Below are 21,795 nucleotides of genomic sequence, written 5' to 3' on the forward strand. Positions count from 1 at the left end.
TTCCCTTTCTCTCACCTCCCTCCCCCCTGGTTGTCTTCAGCATTGGGCTTGCTTAAGTAAGGTTGCCATTTTGTTTGTTAATTTGCTCACCAAATGAAGGCGAGGTTTTGCCATCATGCTGCCTACACAAGTTGATAAACTTTGAAGCCACTCAGAACACAACCAACGATCTTTGTCATTGCCAAGCGATCCTATGCTAGAAAACTGACCAATCACAGGCCACTTTGGGCTTATGTTATCGGGCCTAGGACCAAACTGATGAAGGACCTAAAAAAGATAACATTGCATTGTAAAATTCTTTAAAGATGATGTAAGGTGACAGGCAGTAAACGCTCAATACTCAGAATACTTGAATACTCAGGACTGTAAGTCCCAATACCTTCAAAACAAGGAGAAAGACATATGTTTGAACCACGCAAAGATGCATCACAGTGTTATAAATGTGTAAGCAGTAACTGATGGAAAGCCTGAAGAATTCAGGTTCAAATGTATGGCTTTGTCGTCACTGTTGTCGTTGCTTAAGCAACCTATTGTGAACTCACAAGGTAACCAGCTCTCAGTTGGTTTGATAGCTCAATTGGTTGAACACTGCACTGGTATCGCAGAGACTGCTTTTCCTTAGAGTGCCTATCACCTCAACACACTTTTCCACTTTATTTATTCTCTGAAATCATCCCAAATACGTTGTGTTGTTTTTAGAACCTTTTGATTGAAATTTCACTTTCTTATTGGCTTTGAAAGACAGGAAAAGTGGTCATATTTTGATCCATAACCGAGCAATGAAGGGGAATGGGTTTGATACTGGCTTGACGTCACAGACTGCTTTGCATTGCGATAGCTCTTTGAAAAGTGCGATGCAAATTAATTTGCAACGTCAACCTGGTATTGAACCAAATCTCCTTCATAATTTGCTCGATTATTCATCGAAGTATGACCACTTTTTCCGTCTTTCAAAGCGAATAAAAAAGTGAATTTTCCATGAAAAGGTTCCAAAAACAACAAAATGTATTTGGGACAATTTCTAAGAATAAATGAAGTGGAAAAGTTTGTTGAGATAAATAGGCACTTTTAATGCTTAAGTAACATTATATCATTGTGATGTTCTAAAAATCTTAATATAGGTCGTTACCCAAATCGGATTTATGCAACTATGTAAAGTACAGAGCGACCATTAAGTGAAGTAGCATTGAATACACTATATATTCATTATAATTCATTTCACAAGTCATGCAGATAAAAATTCCTGAGATATCTGTATGGAAATTACAATGACTCCCCTAATGGCTCACCTATGGGAGCCATGGTATCTACCATATTTGCAGTCATTTAACAGTGTATCCACACCTCGTCAATACATATAGTTTAAAATCCCATCTTGCCCATTGGGGAAGCCTACTAAATGATCCACTTGCCTCCCGGTCGATTCATTATTCATAGGAAAATAAAAAGGGAAATACTGCGTAATTATGTTGTCTCTTGACATCCCTTGATTGGGGAGTGCATGCTTTCCCTAGTCGACAAGTGGTCAGAGAAAGCTGCTTGTAATTACCCAAGCTACTTGTTACATGTACCTTACGAAGCTTAAGGTGCCCCCACTTGGTTTTATTAAGTCCAGTATGTCTTCCAGGAACTGAGGCAATTAAGCGAACCCTATAAAATAGACTTAATAATTAATGTATTTAGCAGCTCACCACTGCACAGAATCGTGACAAAGCAAACCAGGAATTCACACTTTTGTGACAAAACATGGCTTCAAGCCTAAAACCATCTTTTACAAATTTATGAAGTCCATGGAGGCTCAACAATCGGTTATATGGTGCTTTGTAAGTGAGATTGAGGGCCATTACCTGTGGGATGTTAAAACTCCTACATAACTATAGATTACTAGTTGTCCTTTCAGTCAGGGTGCAAGCATCAGTCATGCAATGGAGCTTCAATATCAGTAGACCCACAGGCTTCAGTCACACAACAGAGCTACATGTAATTACAGCACTTTTACTCTTCAGCTTGCAGCTCAACTGACTCTGAAGGGAACACTAGCTGTCTATACCTCTCAGATTTTACAGAATAAGTGATGAGTGACATGGCAAGCAGTTTATCATTGTTCCCTGTTGAGTCCCAAATGTCAAATGATTTGCAGCACCTCCTCCTCATTTCGGTTTTTATGGTATGAGCTGGGAATCAAAACCGCCTGCTGCCGCAAAGTATCTGCTAAACCAAGTGACCCAACCTGGCAATGCATCCAGTCCCATTTTAATCTCTCATGAGCCATTGTTAAGAAAAAACTTATTTCAAGTGCTAGAATGTGCACCCTTAACTTTGTAGCCAAACATACTTTGAAGAGGACATGTCATGGTCTCTGATACTCCTTTTCCACTCATCTAGCAAATTGCCTCCATATGCTTCTAAGTAATCCTGTAAAATAAATCTGTGCTTAGGACCATGTAGATGTCAAGAAATATTAAAATACTGGATTGGCTGGATTAGACCAAGCCCCCATGAATGTCCTAAGATGGTTTTGACTTTGAAGAGGACATGTCATGGTCTCTGATACTCCTTTTCCACTCATCTAACAAATTGCCTCCATATGCTTCTAAATAATCCTGTAAAACAAATCTGTGCTTAGGACAATGTAGATGTCAAGGAACATTAAAATACTGGATTGGCTGGATTAGACCAAGCCCCCATGAATTTCCTAAGATGGTTTTGACATCTTGAGATAGATGGGCAATCTAAGAAGGATAAGCCTTGCAAAACCTGGTTAGAGCTTTTGTCCAAAGACATGATGCTCTGCAGTCTCTCCATTGAAGATCCCCTGGACAGACAGAAATGGAGGGCAAACATACCAAGCAACATGGTACCCAATTTGGGTGGAAAGTAATGTTAAATGGATGGTGAAAATGGCGACAACAATAACAATGATGTTTGGAGGCTGCAGTTCCGAGATTTAAAAATCATGGATCATGTTTTGAGTTTTAAGATATTATCGGCCAAGCTTGTTTAAATTTTGAACACTTGACATATGGCATCCTTTTTATCCACACAAGTGTATTGCTATGTTATCAGGACCCACTCATTCAGTGGAGCAATTTTTTTTGTCCATTCAAGGAAATACGTAGTACTGCAGTACCGCAGCAGACCCAGACCTTAAACCACCGACCTATAGGCAAGGGATCCAGTTTAAAAACTGCTAAACAGCTACACCTCGGGAAAAGGTTTTACTTCCCATATGAATTACTATTAATATAGAAAATAAAACCTAATTTACATTCTTACAAAAGAGGGCAACATGCTTCTATGGCTAAATGGACAATAATATAAACAAAACCATTCGTTTACCTACCAATAAGTCCTCTTTGAAATTAGTTGGTGATGTACCAGTTGATGATGATTCAGATAGCCTTGGAAATAATGGGCTTATCCAAACTCTGACAATATCAATCATACAAAATATTTTAGCAACCTGCAACCTTCACTTCACATTTCTTAAAATTATGGCCTGAATGCAATGCACTAGTAAATATACATGTAATGTGGTGTGCAACTTACATAACAGCCCCTGAACTTGATTAGGAAGAGGTATAACCTTTAAAGAGGTTTAGGGCACATTCGATTGACCCTATTACAGAATAAGAATATGTGGAGTGATGATTAAAACGGTATGCGTTTGGCGCATTTCGAAGCTGCAAGGATGATAAAAATATCTTTAAAATAGCATTTTAGCAATTGTTTGACAATTTTAAAGTGAATCTCCGCAAAAACGAAGGATTTCCAACTTGTATTCCGTGTATTCCTATTCCGGAATACAGTCAATCAAACGCACCCTTAGATTAAACACAAAGAGCCTATTAAATTTATTCTTAGACATATGAGGCAAGAGAGAAGAACAGAAGGTCTCCTCATCTCTGTACAAATTAGCAGAATCAAATGCACTGCTGAAGGGAAAAAATAGCAAAAATTTACTTTGCTGCTATACCCCTGTGTTTTTTGATCCCAGTCTCTGGCTATCAAATTTGCAGTAGTAATGACAATTCTAAGGCCCTCTTTATACAACAGGAACATCATTTTGCTGAAACAGAAGTACAGAAAAAAACCTCAACCAAAGGTAACAAATCATAGGTGACATACATGTACATGGCAAGGTCAAGTGACAACACCTACATGTAAAGTCTATTCTTGCAAAGCACACAGAATTTCATTTTCAAACAACTCTGGGACACATGTCAAGATAACCAACACAACTAACAAAAACACTAATAACTTGATTAAGGACCCAAGACCCAGACCTTCGAGATGAGTGAAACCATAAAACCCATAAAACCAGTGGAACCATGAGACCCAAAAGAAACTAGTGAAACCCAACAAACAAGTGAAACCATGAAACCAGTGAAACTGTTTAACTTGGTTTCTTGGGTTTCACGGTTTCATTGGAGATATAGCGCAGCAAAGCAAATCAATGAATTGCAGAAACAACTGGAGGAGCTCCACAGACAATATGTTGAGGATCTTGAGTTTCATGGTTTCACTGAGTCAGTTTTCTAGGGTTTCATGGTTTGGGTGAGGACAATGTGCACGCCATCAAGCTGTGCAAGCCATTGCTGCATGCCATCAGCTGCAGGGTGCGACAAAACGGTGTCCATGCGCTTTCCCCAGACAAAAGGTTTTTCGCCAGTTGACAAGTGGTTTGTCAATCTTACTTGTCCTTTGGACAAAGTGAATCTTCAGAAAATAAATTTAAAAACAAGGTGTTTAAAATTGTTTAAGCAGAGAAATTAGTATTTGTTAAGTTTTTGCAAGTGCAAAGCAGATCGTTTTTCGGAAAAGGTTGGAAATGAAATGAGTTGAGCACTTACGATTTATCTGTCATTTTATTTCAATGCATACCGAATGGGGCCTGGGACTCATTTGGGGGCATCATATTTGTGTATTTATTAATAGACCCTTGTTGTCGCTGTCAGCACGTGCACAATGATGGCTGATCAGCGAAGCATAAAAGGCTATTTTAATGTACCGGTAAAGCAGCTAAAGAGAAAAGCAAAACCTTCAGCAGAAAACACTGAGGTGAATGAGAAGAAAAAGCAATCTAACAGCCCAATGGTTTGAGTTTGAAAGTTCCGGGAATCTTGGAAGTATACCAACACGTTAATTTAATGCTGCATAGATGTTATCTCGTCCATTGGACAAGTGGAGTTCTAAATTTTTTTCTTACCCTGGCCATGCGAGCCAAGACGGTGAGCCATGCAAGTCAACCATCGCATCATACAGTTATTGAAAGCTAACCATTTTAAAATGGGTGCTTAGACTTAAATACTGTTTATCAGCACTATTTGAAATGGGTGCTTATACTTAAATGCGAGATTCACATGGCTTGCATGACTCGCTTGCTCGCAGATTGTCCAGCCCTTCATGGTTTCACACATTTTTCTTGGGTTTCATGATTTCATGGTACTGTGCACATGTCAAGTCAAAACAAAACCCTATGTGGTAAATGGTACCTAACATCTGAAAAGAGAAGTTGCTAGTCTTGCACAAAAAATTAAGACAATAAAATCGCCATTTGAAGTATTGATAATCTTGGTGCAGAATATCCAAAATCTGTTGTAAGTTGACCTAACTTACCTGTGGTGTGTCCCAAATGGCTCCAACCTAGCCTTGTGAAAACAATAAACATTTTGTAGTTACTTGAAACACAGGACAGGGACACACTCAAAATAAGAAATTATTATAATGGAGGGCTATAATATTGATAAAATATAGTAAGTGCACAGGCACAAATGCAACCCTGCTCAAGGTTTTTACCAATGCCGATCATTGGAATTTGATCAAAAACCAATTAACCAATCAAAAAGCTCAGATTTCCCCCAAGAGAGACAAGATTATCAATGTGAGCTTTTTGATTGGTCAATTTGATTTTGATCAAATTCCAATGATAGACCACATCTGTCCACAACATAGAGCGAATTTAGCAAAAACCTGAAGCTTGCAAATTGACCTCTTTTTGAGGTCGTGGAAGCTGCATGCCTTGTCAAAAAATTTTTGTATTTGACAATGCAACAGAGCTGAAGGGAAAAACAAAGTGTCCCCAAAATTCATCAAATCACTCAGGACAATGCAGAAGATAGTCGGTGAGTGAACTTTATTCATCTAGCTGTCCATAAAATTGATTTTCATAAAGAAACATTGCAATTTGAAGTTTTTGTGGAACATTTTCCTCAATCGGTTTTATCAGCCATAACAACTGTCTCAAATAACAGGACCACATCACACGCTGTCGCATCCTTAAGGCTGTCTGCCTGTGATAAGAGACTTTTTTATTGCAGTTATTTTGGAATGATATTGTAGCCAAGATGAAGCAAGAAATACATGTAAACACACTATACCAGCCTGAGGTAACCACTGTGAGTAAAAAAGTCACTGCATGTTGGATGCAAAATTGAGGGCCACAGGAAAAAAATGGAGTTCAAAAAGTTGCTTCTTATTTTTACAAAAACTTGCAGCTTTTTTCGGAGGGGCAACAACTATTTCTGGGAACTAATTTGGCTAGAAGTTAACCAAACTGTACATTCTGTGGATCAAAAATTTTTCAAAGTTTAATTTTCACTGATTTTTCTTTGTTTCAGATTATTATCATAATGAATATTGGACAAAGAAAAATCAAAATTGAACTGATTCAAAAATTTAAAAACTGAGAAGAAAAAAATTGAACCACAAAATACACAACTCTTCAGTTACTTGGAGGCAACTCACTCCAAAAAGTTTGACATTAGGATATGGTTTAGCTTCTCTCTCAAGTTCAGCTTTGGCTTCCCGCTGATTTCCATGAACCAGAAGCAATGGTTTGGACCTTGAATGAATAACAAAAAAAACATTCACCAGCTTTAATAAAAAGGACAAGTGAAAAGCAAAAAACACATTTTCATTGATTGGTGTTTAGAGACTCTACTAAGCTTAAAATAGTATACAGTATCTTATGTGCCAGATTTAAAATACAATATCATCATTCCTTGCTGTATTTGACAAGTAACACCCTGAACTTACATACATTGTAGTTAAATGGCACCAAGCAGTTTCCACATGTCAGTGGTATTGCATCCAAACTACAAACCTGGACAAAATTGTCGAATCACTCATATTTTCCTTTTTAATAACTAAAAAAACTCAAACCACAGAGTAAATCTCAATATTACAGTTCCCTGCCTCAAGGCTACTTGATTGTGGAGGTAACTACCGTATCTGGTCAGGTAAGTGTTTTTTTCCACTAGTCCATACTCCAGTGTGGTGGCGTCAGTTAGTGGCTGCTTCGGGTGGTTCTCACTTGCGAGTTGACAGGGATGCCACCCTGCAATGCCAGGATCATATAACAGGCCCCTTCCTACTATCTTTTAAGGCACCAGTTCCCAAGCTCATCAATTGGTGATGAGTTTAAACTGCTTTTTACAGCACAAGTAGAATTAAAATTATTCATGTATGAACATTAATCTTTAGGTACCTTTTAGTTTTAGGATATTGTTCAATCAACCAGGGAATGTCAAACATATAGTTAAACTGAAATGGGAAAAAGTTAAAGAAATTAACTATTTAACTAACAAATTAGCTATGCATTGCTTGTTATTATTATTACATTGTCACTGAATTGATTGACTGAATTGAAAAAGAAAGATGAACATAGAAGTACTTTACCTGTGCTGAGGCTTCCAGTTCACCCATTTGGGTTGAAAGAATGTCTGAAAAGGATGAATGGAAATTATTGCAATATGAATTAAGAGGTGTTGTTGGTCTTCAATTGTGAATCTGAGACAAAATCAATACCTTTAATGCCAACTGCTATATTTCTAGAATTGAATTCAGATGAGATTCCACGCACTGAAGTTAGTAAAAATGGCACACTCTTTTCATCTTGGTTGCTAACTTGGTTTGATGATGATGGTGAGCTACTGGTCATAGCAGTGCATTCCAACTTCTGGCGTTTAGCGGGAGGAGAATGCTCAGCCCTTTCTGAATCATCGTCATCAGTGTCTGAGTCATAACCTATAGAGTTTGAAAGTACTTAAGTATTTCCTTCTTTTAATCCATCAAACCCTCAGGTGTCAATTAAAATCGTCTGACATTTAGACAAAATTTTATCTGTTAAGTCTCACTCCCAGGAGTCAGTGGGTTATTATTTTCCCTAAAACCATGATGAGGATGATGTAGTGGCTTCAAAGAGTACCGACAGCCGAACAAAATGTTTTTTGTTTCAAACCAAAGATTAAAATTAATTTTGACAATGACGACATACGTGGTATTTGTGGGCACTCTCATGAAAATGGCATGCCCCTCCAGCCAGATCAACACATCCATCCGGAAGGGGCTGTTAAGCCCCTTGTTGATGACAACAGTTAGTCTCCTAACCCCGCACAACAGCTACTCTCCTAACCCCAGATGATGATGATGATGATGATGATAACTATATCAAAGTTTTGAGTTTTATGTAGTCATACTAAATTGTTATTACATCAAAAGAGGAAACTCAGGGTGCATGGAGAAAAAATCTCTCATGGAAGAGAAGAGAACAAACAAACTCAGTCCTGCAAGTATGACACTGAGTCAGACGTCTGGAAAAGCTGGAATCCAGATCTGGATCTGGAACAGAGCCAGATCCAGAACTGGAATAAGAACAATAAAGTTCAATGATATCCAGTTGTTTCATTTCAGCTAAAAAAAGTTAAATTACACGCTTTAAACTGCAAAATTGCTTTTTAAGGATATTGTTGTGACTACAAAGTTCGTACCATTGGCGTCACTTCTGTTTTGAACAGCTCAAGTTACGAAAATGATTGACTTTGAGACTTCTCCTTGTCCCTTGGTGGGGTGGGAGCAAAGTTGTTACTGAAGCCATGGATGAAAGGAGTCCACAAAAGACAAAAGAAGTTCACCTTATTTATTGACATACAATGTTAGGGGTAAACAACTACGAATCTCGCCTTCCAGATTATATTGGAGATCAAGAAGAAACATGGGAAAGGTGAGCACTAGCCTGTGTGGCAGGCATTCGAAGAGAAAGAGAGAATGGCTGAAGAACAAGGAGGGCATGTGTGGAAGAAGGGAAGGACACTATTGTTTTTTTTTTTATTTTTTCACGCTCTGATTCTAATCGTAAAAATCGTGATGGGCTAGCTAGAATTTAATTTGTGTCAATCACCACCAACCTATTGTGGTTGAATTCAACGTCACTCTGTTTTTTTGAGCTCTCGCGTAAACAATCTCAAACTTGCCGCCAACTTCTCTTTTTGATCTGATTCAAAGCGTTTGGATAGAAATTCGAGATTTTTGAGATTATCGCACCAGTGTTTAATTTTCCGCACACACAGGTTGCAAACAAGTTGTGAAGAATTTTCGAATTTTTACTTTTATTTTTATTTTTATGGTTTCCAGCCACATTACTTAGTCCATACAACACCAAACAATGTCTTTTTCAGTGATGGTATGAACAAATTCACACAAGACTTTGTTGAGACATATTCCACCAGTAAACTCATTACACAAACTTGTCACACATCGTTGCAAGATTGCTCCTTTTTTGGGCGACAGTGTTTTGGTTTCACACTACTCTCCGCCGTGCGAGTTTTTGGAATAATGGCGCAGTAAACAACATTCCTGCATAGCGCATTTTCCTGTGCATGTTTTTGATTGGATCCCATTTGACTGTTAGAGATTTAGCAGCTGCCTGATGTATGCATATTAATTAATTAATTAGGGGGTCCTTTCACTCATGCCCTCCTCATTCTCCCGCTGTTCTCCTGTTCCCTTATCTTTCCCATTCCAACACCTGCCACGCAGGCTACTGCTCACCTTCTCATGTTTCTTCTTGAGTTCCAGTGCGGCGAGATCTGGAAGGCAAGGTTTGTAGTTGTTTACCTTAATTAATATTTTATTCGAATTCTTTTGTCTTTTATTTTTCTTTTCTGAACTCCTTTCATCCATGGCTTCAGTAACAACTTCGCTCCCACGCCACCAAGGGACATGGAGGAGTCTCAATGTCAATCATTCTCATAACTCAAGCCGTTCAAAAAAGGAGTGACGCCAGTGTTACAAACTTTGTTGTCCCAACAATATCTGTAAAAATCAATTTTGCAGTTTAAAGTGTGTAATATAACATTCAACTTTTTTAGTTGAAATAACGCAACTGAATATTATCGACCTTTCTTGTTCTTATTCCGATTCCGGTTCCGGATCCGTTTCCGGATTCCGGCTTTTCCAGACGCCTCACTGAGTCTGGGAATAAAACCTAAGTGTGAGAGTACTCTTCGCCTTTTTCCATTTCTTACACTTTACCTGCATGTCTATATTCTTCAAAATGAACAGGGTTTTTTCGATAACACTTTGTTCCATACTTGCACATTGGTCTGGTAACTTCATCTCTCCCCTTCGCTGATTCCTCATTCATAATTTTCTCGCACAATCGATCGAGTTTAATTAGACGTATGGTCTTTCTATTTGGAATCAAGACTTTTAAGCCTCTTAAACACTCAAGGGCAGTATATTAGGTCATTTCTACCAAGGCAGTTGTCCAAGCGAGCTCTTGGAGGTACACACATGATTCAAGTTTTGCCGCCATCTTGTTTTGTACATTTATATCGCGGACCCACTTCCGCTCTGCGCATGCTCACAATGAGACCCGCCATGTTTGGATTTTTTTGCGTTTAAAAATAGTGTTGACTTTTTTCCCGTTATGGCCGAAGTACACGTTGTCGGCGAAATCATCGGCGCCAGTGGATTTCCCTCGCATAACTTATACTGTAAATGGTCCGTACATATCGACGGCTTGTGGAAATTATTGGCGGGGCAGAAGGAAGGACAAACACAAGTTGACAATCCCCAAAATGAGGAGTGTGCGAGGTGGTGTCATCCGATAGACTTGCATTTCGCCACCAGAGGGCTCAAAGGGTGGCCTAAATTTCACTTTCAAGTGTGGCATCAGGATTCCTACGGTAGGAACGAAATTTTTGGCTATGGATATTGTCACGTTCCCACCTCGCCTGGGACTCACAACGTCGATTGCGTGACGTGGAGGCCGGTTAGCTCAGGAAAATTTGAACAGCTTCGAAGTTGGTTTATTGGCGGAGCACCTCAGCTAAAAACTTCAGATGCTATTTATACTGGGGCAGACAGATATAAACTCAGGACAGTTGCCATGGGAACAGTGCACCTGCAGCTGGGGGTCATAACAAGAAACTTTGACAAGTTTGGAGTGGAATGCTAGAAGTGAATGCTTCTTTGGTCTTATGGTTTGCAATTTTCTAATCCAGGTTTATTTGCTATGGAAACCTTTTGGTTTTGGCAATATTTAGACTAAAAACATCACCATAGAAGCATCTAGCATTAGCCAAAGTCAAATCTTTGAGTGGCACTCATGGGGGATAAATGGCTAATCATGCTGACTTCGAACAGCCCCAATAAGGAGTGCAGGCTGCATTTGCTGGACCAGCAATATTGTTGTCAAAATGGAGTCACTTCAGCTCAAAAGGAGACACCATAGTTTCATTTACCAAGTTGCCATGGCAATAGCAAATGGATACAATGACCTATTATGTTCCTACCATGGCAGTCTTCATTCAAGCTTTTAATTATTGATTTGAAGAAAGATAAATGTTTGGAAATAATCTCTAAAGGAAAGATCAAGAACTAGGAATTGATTTTTCCACAACCTCCCTACATACAAAAGCCTGTTGAATCACAATTATGTTTGCCTAAAGGAGAAAATATCCAACCAATCTCTCTAAAATTTCACTCAGCAAGCACACAGGCTGAAAATGCATTTAATGTTTTAATTCTGAGATGTCCTACAACTGCTGTCAACCACGCAAATCCTATGGATAATTTTTCATGTGAGAGTAACTTGTATTTTTAAATAATTTATTACTAAATGTCAAGCGATGTCAGCATGATGCTCATAAGCTTCCCCTGCAGCATTGACTGCATCAAGATCAATGATATCACTCAGGCCGTAAATTAACAATATGTCCTTCAAACTTCGAGTAATGATCTTCCTTTGCCATTTTTAATTATGAAAAAAAAAAGTTTCATTTTAACCGTCACTGAAATTTGTCATGTTGGGCAATCTCTTCAGTCACTAATTTTAGGGTTTTTTTTTAAACTGCTGTTTTGCTATTTCCCATTATGTACAGATATCCTCTCCTTGTGATGCTTTCCTTTGAGGTGGCATAAGCTTACTGTCGCTTAATTTATTGTGAAAATTAAAGGATGTTGAGTTGCGCACAGCCATCACCCAGTACAGTATTTATGAACAATTCCAGGTACTAATCTCTTTGTACAGTACATTGTAGTTGGTCTTTATTTCACAAAAAGCAATGTATTAAATTGCATTATATTTTTTTGCAACCGCTAAAACGTTTTCAGGGCACACTGTTCCTGCTTTCAGTGCATAAAAGTTAAAAGACAGTACTTTTAGTTCCTAACAGCTATCTGAACTTCATAATTCATATAAATTTGAACATCTAACATTTGCGATACAGTTTGTTTATCATGATACAATCAAGCAGCATATTATAATACAAACTTGATTTCAAAAGAGTAACACTTTTTGATTATCACTCATTTGAATGTTCTGATGATCAAATTTGAAGTAGGGATGCTAATTAAAATGAACTTCCTTTACTATTACTGTACATTCCCAGAGTAATCCACATTTCTTTCCAAGACTGAAAACTGGAAGAAATAGCTTCTGAGGAGCACTAATAAATTATCTTGAATGTTACAGTATGTTCCATTACTAAATAATTTCACATTTCATCATCCTCAAATCCCAGGTCTTCTTCTGGAAAATCTCCTACAGCAACATCCTTGGGTTTAATGAATCCTCCGTATTTTGCTGGACATGAAAAGTACCTTTTCCCTGCAACACTGAAAGGGATGTTCAGAAATTTATCACCTTTGATCCATGCTTTAAGTAATTATTGATTTTTTTGAGGGTGTGGCAAATTATTGATTGGTCTTTAAAAAAAAGTCAACCAATGATCTATTTAACAAGCACATTAGCACTTCAAAAATGGTGAAGGCCTTTTTTGAATTTCCAAAACTTATACCTATGTGACATTTTGAGAAAGCAACAGTGATAAAATGCTTCAGAAATAAAGGAGTTGACCAGCAGCAGACATATTCTTTTAAGGCCTTTTCAAACAAAGATGGTTTTGAAAATAGGCCTTTTTCCATATATTAAAATTCAGCTTGAAAGAGAGGCTTGGAGGACAAAGACAAAAAAAATTGTAAGACATGCAAATATTTTTCACATTCATTCCAATATGACTCTATTGTTCTTGTCCTCACTGCCTCACTATCAAGCTGAATATATTTCAAAAATGGGCCTATTTAGGGTTGTATCACTAATCAAAAACTGCCTTCCTTTGCGATTGCGGTAATGTACAAGTTTTGAATTCTTATGCAAAATCCATTGTCATCTGTTTTTTATTTCATTCTTGTTACTGTTGTCATTGAACTGACAAGAGGTGTCTGGCAAATAAATGATTTAAGGTATATATGCAAGCAGGACAGCCTTGGATCTTAGTTATACTTGTCCCAAACGTGGTTTGAGGTTGAGCCCAATGTAATGAATGGAATAGTCCTTGATATATTGTCATGTCAGCATCAAACAACCCATTGTCCTGTGTTCTCCTTTCAAAGCGCTCTGAACCACAGGACATTGACTTCAGACCTTAACGCTTTCACCCTGCCTGAACCCCTCTAGCATACAGACATATTTCAAAATGACCACCAGAAATATGTCTGCCTTCACAGGCTAGAACCCTTCCCCACTGACAGGTAAAATTTTCTGGTGCTAGATAGAGTAAAATCTACAAGTCTCATCCAGAGGAGGGAAAATGTGAAAGGAGACATTTTTTGAGACTGTGGATGTAGAGACATGTATTGTCTTAGGCACTGACCCCCGGGAATAACACTTAATAGATCTCACTCTGTCTAACGCCAGACGATTTCACTTGTCAGTGGGGGTTCAGGAGTCAATGGGTTAATTCTCTTTGCCAATCATAAGTGAGGAAAAAATCAACCCAAATGTGGAATACACTTACTAATTCAGGGTGAGACGAAAATGAAAAGATGAGGTTGCCCTTTGGGCAAGCTGTTACTTGAGGTTACTATCCCGAAGGTCTGAGGAGCTAGCCCGAAATTAAATTGTTTATAAAATATATTTTGGTCGCTCATGTATGCAGAAAAAGTCATGACGTTATTTACAGACGCGGTGCAAAATGTTGTCACGCTACAATAATTTGGCCTCATAACATTTTTCTCTCAGGAGCTTTCTGCTACACACTTTTTGATATAAAAGCTCAATTTATAATCAGAAAAGAGGAACCAACGGTGCTTGCCCATTGGGCAAGCTACGATGAGAAAACGCTAGCCCGACAAATCATTCCACTAGCCCCGGGCTATCGGACAGCACTTTCGTCGCGCCCTGTAATTATTATGGAGTAATATTGATCCCTATATTTAGATGTACCTTCCATCATTCTTTCCAACTGGTTCATCGTACTTGACACCCACCCACCAGCCTGGCTTAAAGTCTGTCTTCCCTGAAAGAGAAAATTATCCTAGCTTTTAAAGTAATGAAGTGCTGCAGGGATGTTGCCAAGTGCCAGAAGGTGGCTAATATCATCAGCTGAAAGAGAAATTTCCATAGCCTTTGATTCAAACAGACAAAAGTTCAGAGGAATTTTGAGTAACAGTGGGAGGATAGGAGAGACTTTGGACAGGACTGACTTCATATTAACAGACGGGCATGATTCCCAACAAGTTTGCCAAGCCGAAAGGTCTCTGATGAATCCCTTGGTCGGGATGAAACGAGCTTCGTAAGACCAACCACGAACAATGTATTTTCACAAATAACTGTCAACTTTATTGTCAATTTCCAGTCGTGAATTTGTGCGGTCTGGAATCCTTATGCGATATAAGGCGAGATTGCTGTCATAATTTTGTTAGTGAACGCGACTTTGGGCGTGATGCCCAACAAGTTTGCAAAGCAGAAAGGTCTCTGATAAGTCCCTTGGTCGGGATAAAACGAGCTTCGTAAGACTAACCACGAACAATGTATTTTCACAAGTAACTGTCAACTTTATTGTCAACAAAACTACTACCCATAATTTCAAAATTTCTTTCAAGGCATAGTATTACAAGTCTTGTTTGCAGTCATTATTTGGAGCATCAAGCTTCTAAGACAATACACACAATTAAGAGCTGTATGATAATTGGGTGAGTGACTAGCCCTGAGAAGGACTGTTTTGGATGACATTGACTGAGGTTTCAACGACCTGAGTGGAAGTCATCTTCCGAGTCAAGTGATTTTTTGTAACATCAGTAGATGGTTTAATCACTCACTTGACTGGTCATTGATGAGATTGGTCAACTAAGTCATGACATTACTGGTGGACTGTCAGTTAAGTCTGCATGTCATTGTCCTTGAAGACTTTGCAGACAATCGTACTTCACTTAATTATGATACAACTCCTGGGTTCCCACCATTTATGACAATACAGAGATGAGAGTGATAATAACTGTTACAAGCTCACATTTTTCTTCTGAGTGTCTCTCTTTACCTTAAGAGTCTTCACGAGTCCCTCAATTACAGGAGTACTCAAGCATCAATCTTAGACGTGTAGGATGTCTTAGGTTTTTCAATGGCATAAACACTTAGTTGGCTGCTCCCCTCGGGGGCTTTTCAGGAGCAATGAAACGACACAACAGAACAACAACAACTATTACATGTAAGAATCCCAACTGAGCGGTGGCAAACCAGCTTTGCAGCCAAGAAGTTGAACCAAGGACTACCAGGATCAAACTCACCAAGTGACAAGAATGGGTCATGAACCCAGGATCTTCAAATCTCAAAGAAAGTGCCCTGACCACTGGGCCACACTTTCTGTTACTACAGATCACTTTACAATAAGATAGAGTGAGTGAAGATATCTTACCTACATACATAACTACACCCCTCCTGGGAGCAGCATTCCCAACTGTAACCTCGCACCTTAACCCGACAGTGATTGCTTTGGCAGCATCTTCTTCCATTTGAGCTCTCTCTTTCTTTTGCTGTATTTCTTCTGGGGTTTCTTCTTTAAATTGACCCATCTTATTTCTTTGCATGAAAGCTCTTACAGAATCTGCATGTTCGTAAACAAAATCAAGAAAGAGAACAGTAAGAAAAGTCATCAATAATGCAAAGCAACACTTCTGCGTAATTTACTTTCTAAAAATGTTAAAAGGAGATTGTTTCATTTAATCTCTGTGAGTAAAGAAAATCGTATAAAGACAAGTGCATTTTGTGTTTTATGGGCATGAATGATGTTTTGAAAGATCTAAGAATTGCACAAGCTGTCGTTTGTTTCAAAACATCACAATTGACCTAAATGCAGGAGAAAATTTAAACAATTTTTTATTTATTATAGAGGCTCTGCCAGGGTAAATTCCGACAAGCAAGTCATGGCCTAAAATGTAGCGACCGCACTTAAAGTGAAATCACGACAAACAAGTTACATCCTTTCTTTAAATTTCCAACAGCAATGGTCACAGCAACGCGAGACATTGACAAAGCACTGGCACGAGATGTTTTAAATTCAGACAAGCACCACGGGATCCTTCCTGACTGTGCCTCATTATATGCTCAACAAAATTACCCCATCACTGTGTTTCCATCTCAACTTCTGTATCACACTCTATAACCTATTTATGCATTTGTCAATTTGTATGCAATATTCAAATTATTGACCACATAATCACAATTTCACTGGATTCAGTGTTAAAATTAGCTTTTTACCACAATTGCTTGTAATCTCGCAACCTGATTGGCTCATTTGCCGTTGTCGATAAGCGTCTAGACAATACTGCTAGCGTCAATTTGTTACAAAATGTAATAGCCAATCAGCAACGCTCATTTTGGGAAATAAACCAATCACATTGCGAGAACGTTATAGACAACGCTTGCTCTTTCTTTGTGTCATGATTTTGGTCACACCCTGAAATAAACACTTTCTTTGGCGTTGAATATTGTGGTAAATTAAACAAATCAAAAGAGGTTCAGTATTGTCTGTACTCTTATCGACAATGATACTTGTCATCACAGTGGTCAAAATTTCTTGTGGACTCATGAGCCGCACAACATTTTGACCACTATGATGACACATATCGTTGTTGAGTAAGACAATGCTGAACCACTTTCGATTTGTTAATTCTTTGAGCATTAAACCCACTGTGCCAGTTGAAAGAAAAGTCTTTCTGAAGACAGAGAAGTAGAGTTTAAAACTAACCAGTTCTTTTTGCGTAGTCTTCTGTTGTCATTTCATATTTTTCTACCGCTGATACATCCTCAAACTCTCCTACCTTTTTCGTAGGATCTTTATCAACTACCTGGATGGGCAAAGAAAATGTATAACTTAAAGGGTTTTCCCCATATTGCTTATTCAACAAGACAGTATCCCATCTAATATATTTGAGTTAGAACATCGAATAAAATAACTGAAATTGACGAACTGAAAAAACAAGCATACATGAAGTCTCATGTTATCTTCAACGGGATAAGCGCCCAGGAAGGCACTGTCATTGTTGAGGATGCATAAAAGTTTTCCATCTCTGTCCAATAACTGAACCTCCATCGTCAATGCTGAGCATCCTGTTATTAGTTCCAGTCTTCCCTGCAATAAACAGATGGAAAACAGAGTAACTTCTAGGTGACGAAGAGAGAGACTAATAATAATAATAATTGAAGGGGTCAGTTTTTAACAACGTGCTGCATCAGTATGAAAAACTTGTTTTTTTTTTGCGTTAGTCAAAGGGAATTTGTTTTGACAAAGAGCTAATGCTCAAGACACTTCACAAATCTTTCTTGTCCTTACGCTCTGTGAGATAGTGTGGCCCAGTGGTTAGGGCGCTTGCACTGAGATCCAGAGATCCTGGATTCAAGACCTGTTCTGAACACACTTTGAATTTGATCCTGGCAGTCCCTGGTTCAGCTTCTTGACTGTAAATTATGCCAACTGGTTTGCCTCTGGCCAGTTGGGATTCTCAACAGTTGTATATGTGCTTCGTTGACCTGGAGAAGGCATTTGACAGGGTCCCAAGGAAGGTATTGGAGTGGGCAATGAGGAAGAGAGGTATACCAGAGGTAATGGTGAGAGCAGTGATGAGTCTGTATGAATGTGCAAAGACAAGAGTCAGAGTTGGGCTAGAGTTGTCCGAGGAGTTTGAGGTGAAAGTTGGTGTGCACCAGGAATCCGTGTTGTCGCCGTTGGTTTTTGCGATCGTGGTTGACGTGGTTACGGAGAGTGTGCGAAATAGTTTGATGAGTGAGCTGTTGTACGCAGATGACTTGGTGTTGACAAGTGAAACGACGGAGGGACTGAGGGAGAAGTTCTGGAAATGGAAGGAGGCATTCGAGAGCAAGGGGCTGAAGGTGAACCTCGGGAAGAACAAAGTGGTAGTGAGTGGGGCAGAAGGTGAAATGTCTGTGAGTAAGTTAGATCCATGTGGTATTTGTGGGAAGCGAGTAATGGCAAATTCAGTGTTGTGTGTGAAATGTGGGAAATGGATCCATGGCAGATGCATGAAAGTAAAGAGGGTGACCCCGAAGTTGAGGAGAGATTTTGTGTGTGGCAGATGCAAGAAGCAAGTTGATGGATTAGTGGAACTGGTGGAGGAGTTGTGTGAAGACGTGGAAACGGTGAGAGGTTTCTGTTATTTGGGGGATAGGGTGAATGCAAGTGGTGGTTGTGAGGCAGCTGTGACAGCAAGAGCAAGAATTGGCTAGGTGAAGTTCAGGGAATAAGGAGAGTTGCTTAACTCAAAAAGGTTCTCGCTGAAGATGAAAGGAATGGTTTATCAGAGTTACGTAAGATTGGCAATGTTATATGGGAGTGAGACATGGAAAAGGAGAGCAAGAGTGTTGGATTGGAGAAAACGGATGCCATGAATCGAGCAAGATGGAGAGTGGGAGTTAGAGAGGTTGCTGCCAAAGTAGGGTAAATCCGGCCACTCCCGTCTATGGGAATAAACCTGGATCAAAATTGGATTGATGATGATGATGATGATGCTGTTGATCTGTTCTGTGGTTTCATTCATTGTTTCATTGGCCCTGAAAAGCCCCTACGGGGAGTGCTCAATTAAGGTAAAGGAGACCCAAACCAGTTTCAACACTTTCAAGAGACCTTGTTATTAGAAGGATTGACAATACAACAGTTTATCCTTTAAATAACAACAATGTTATAGTACCATATCAAACAAAAATTATTGCTGAAAAAGATTTGGTCATTTTTGTGACATAGAAAGTTACCGTGGCAACAGGAAAGCCCTGCAAAACTACCTCATATTTTAGCCTTAGCCCCTCATCTCTCATAAACGAACTGGGTGACCCCCATTTTTTATTTCTGAAATGCAATCAGCAAGCCAGAATAAAACTTGCTGCAAAGTTTAAAAAAATTCTGTGAAGCGGATTCAGAGCCACATTAAATAACTGAATATTTAAGGTAGCTTTCAATCCGCTCCACAGAAAATTTTTAAACTTTGCAGAAAGTTTTACCTTGGCCTGCTGATCACTTTTGTGCAATAAAAAAATTGTAGTCACCGAGTTCATTTTTTGGATATGAGCAACTAAAGCCAAAATATAGGGTGTTTTTGCAAGGCTTTCCTGTTGCCATGGTAAATTTTTTACATCACAAAAATGACTGCATCCTGTTCAGCAATAATTGATGTTTCATGTGGTACCATAACATTGCTGTTATGTGATAAAGTGTTGTAGTGTCAATCCTTCTAATAACAAGTGCTCTTGAGTTGAAACTGGTTTGAGCAACTTAAGTGTAAGTATGACTTGTATAAAATCAAATTCTCATTTTAATTGATTGACTGGTTGACTAATAGATTGATTGATTCATCCGTATCTATGTCATTATTTGCTGTTACTTGCATATAACGAGCATATAATGAGTATTCATGAGTCCTTATAATTGCACTAATGATTTGCTCATTATATGCTTGTTGTATGCAAGTAACAGCAAATAATGACATAGATACGGATGAATCAATCAATTTATCACTCAAATAGTCAATCAAATAAAATGAGAATTTGATCTTATACAAGTCATACCACAGGTATTCGCTCTGACGAAGGGCTAACGCTCGAAACGTCAGCTTTTAGAATCTCTGTACGGTGGTCAATTTACATTATCAACTCCGTTGATAAACCAAATTTTTGTATACTACTTCCCCACCGACGCAGCACCACAGTTTCTTTAGAAACTACCCCTTCATACGACAGGTAACCCAGGCTCACTGTGTGTGCCACATAGGTAAGTATAGAGAACATATGAGGCAAAGTTTAGGCCTGGAAATTTGCAAGAAAATAGAAATAAAAATCAATGAAACTCACCATGTGGTGAGCTGTTGTTGTCTTTAATACGTACACGAAGTTTCGGGAAAAATGGTCCCTGTTCACCTTCCTTCATAGTATAGTGACAAGGTAGGAGACAGAAGCCGGCGTAGGGACTCCGATCGACCCAAAACAAGCACGATTTTTTTCGTGAAAATCGAATCCAGTCGCTAAATGAACACACCAGGCTCGTGGAACATGAATTTCTCTAAACCATGAATCCACTGAAATCTCCAGGTAGCAACGCGAAGCCACCAGACGCCGTAAAACTTGTAAGTTAACCTGCTAAAATGGCGACCAGAAAGCGTTGTCCTCGCAAAGTGTCCAATTCAAAATGGCACTGAACTCTGGACGCCTGGTGACGAGTATAATAAGTTCTGGAGGGAGGGGAGTCCCAAATTGCTAAAAACAAAACTCACTGAGCAATCTGGGACTCCCCTCCCTCCAGGGGGACATATATTCCCCTCATCACCAGGCATCCCGAGTTCAGTGCCATTTTGAATTGGACACTTTGCGAGGACAACGCTTTCTGGACGCCATTTTAGCAGGTTAACTTACAAGTTTTACAGAGTCTGGTGGCTTCGCGTTGCTACCTGGAGATGCTTCAGTGGATTCATGGTTTAGAGAAATTCATGTTCCACGAGCCTGGCGTGTTCATTTAGCGACTGGATTTGATTTTCACAAAAAAAATCGTGCTTGTTTTGGGTCGATCGGAGTCCCTTCGCTGGCTTCCGTCTCCTACCTTGTCACTATACTATGAAGGAAGGTGAACGGGGACCATTTTTCCCGAAACTTCGTGTACGTATTAAAGACAACAACAGCTCACCACATGGTAAGTTTCATCGATTTTTATTTCCATTTTCTTGCAAATTTCCAGACCTAAACTTCGCCTCATATGTTCTCTATATTTACCTATGTGGCACACACAGTGAGCCTGGGCTACCTGTGGTCATACTTACATAACCAACTGCAAATGTTAATTATTTTTAACAATCAACTCTATATAAGTTACATCTTCAGCCTTCGTTCATGGGGCGATATGAACATTCAGCTCTTATAAAACACTGAGTACCCACGTCTAAATAACAATGCAGAAGAAACACACGAAAGTAACAATTCAACCGTCTCACGCACGGAAAAAAAATACCTTCAAAGTGGAGATCGTTTCGCCCCTTTCAAGCCTCTTCTCTGCTGTAAATGAAGTCATAGAACTGGATATCTGAACAGATACCACGGGAGGCGTTGAAACACCCGCCATATGTACCTGATCTGGGGCAAAATGTGAGGAAAAAACCTTTACTCGAGCCGTAAATTTCAAGTAAATCTGTATTCAGTCAGTGTACAATATTTCAAGGAACATACATAAGGTACTC

General features: G+C 39.0%; 3 protein-coding genes across 4 annotated transcripts in view; 1 reads left to right on the forward strand and 2 right to left on the reverse strand.

Moving 5' to 3' along the window:
* Positions 1-10,607, reverse strand: part of LOC138026658 (tyrosyl-DNA phosphodiesterase 1-like) — a 41,220-nt gene extending 30,613 nt beyond the window's left edge. The window contains exons 1-11 of one of the 2 annotated variants that reach the window (XM_068874095.1): positions 10,315-10,607; positions 7,810-8,028; positions 7,681-7,724; positions 7,490-7,545; positions 6,748-6,844; positions 5,620-5,651; positions 3,977-4,069; positions 3,344-3,428; positions 2,336-2,415; positions 1,572-1,650; positions 91-267 (exon numbers count right to left, since the gene is read on the reverse strand). In XM_068874095.1, coding sequence (XP_068730196.1) covers positions 91-267; positions 1,572-1,650; positions 2,336-2,415; positions 3,344-3,428; positions 3,977-4,069; positions 5,620-5,651; positions 6,748-6,844; positions 7,490-7,545; positions 7,681-7,724; positions 7,810-8,028; positions 10,315-10,426 — 1,074 coding nt within the window. In that variant the 5' untranslated portion in view covers positions 10,427-10,607. Of the gene's footprint in view, positions 1-90; positions 268-1,571; positions 1,651-2,335; positions 2,416-2,523; positions 2,604-3,343; positions 3,429-3,976; positions 4,070-5,619; positions 5,652-6,747; positions 6,845-7,489; positions 7,546-7,680; positions 7,725-7,809; positions 8,029-10,314 lie in introns of both variants that reach the window. The other variant, XM_068874096.1, reaches the window with a different exon arrangement.
* A 57-nt stretch (positions 10,608-10,664) lies between these two features.
* LOC138025950 (B9 domain-containing protein 2-like) lies at positions 10,665-12,755 on the forward strand. The gene has a single exon (XM_068873091.1). The coding sequence runs from the start codon at positions 10,712-10,714 to the stop codon at positions 11,240-11,242; it is 531 nt and encodes a 176-aa protein (XP_068729192.1). The 5' UTR covers positions 10,665-10,711; the 3' UTR covers positions 11,243-12,755.
* Positions 11,796-21,782, reverse strand: LOC138025949 (tubulin-folding cofactor B-like). Its single transcript, XM_068873090.1, has 6 exons — positions 21,570-21,782; positions 17,553-17,696; positions 17,313-17,412; positions 15,981-16,169; positions 14,513-14,585; positions 11,796-12,903 (listed from the first exon to the last, which is right to left on the reverse strand). Exons 1-6 carry the CDS (start codon positions 21,678-21,680, stop codon positions 12,783-12,785), a joined length of 738 nt encoding a protein of 245 aa, XP_068729191.1. The 5' UTR covers positions 21,681-21,782; the 3' UTR covers positions 11,796-12,782.
* Positions 21,783-21,795: the final 13 nt, after the last annotated feature.

This window comes from Montipora capricornis, chromosome 12 (assembly GCF_036669925.1).
Source record: "Montipora capricornis isolate CH-2021 chromosome 12, ASM3666992v2, whole genome shotgun sequence".
NCBI classification, from domain to species: Eukaryota; Metazoa; Cnidaria; class Anthozoa; order Scleractinia; family Acroporidae; genus Montipora; species Montipora capricornis.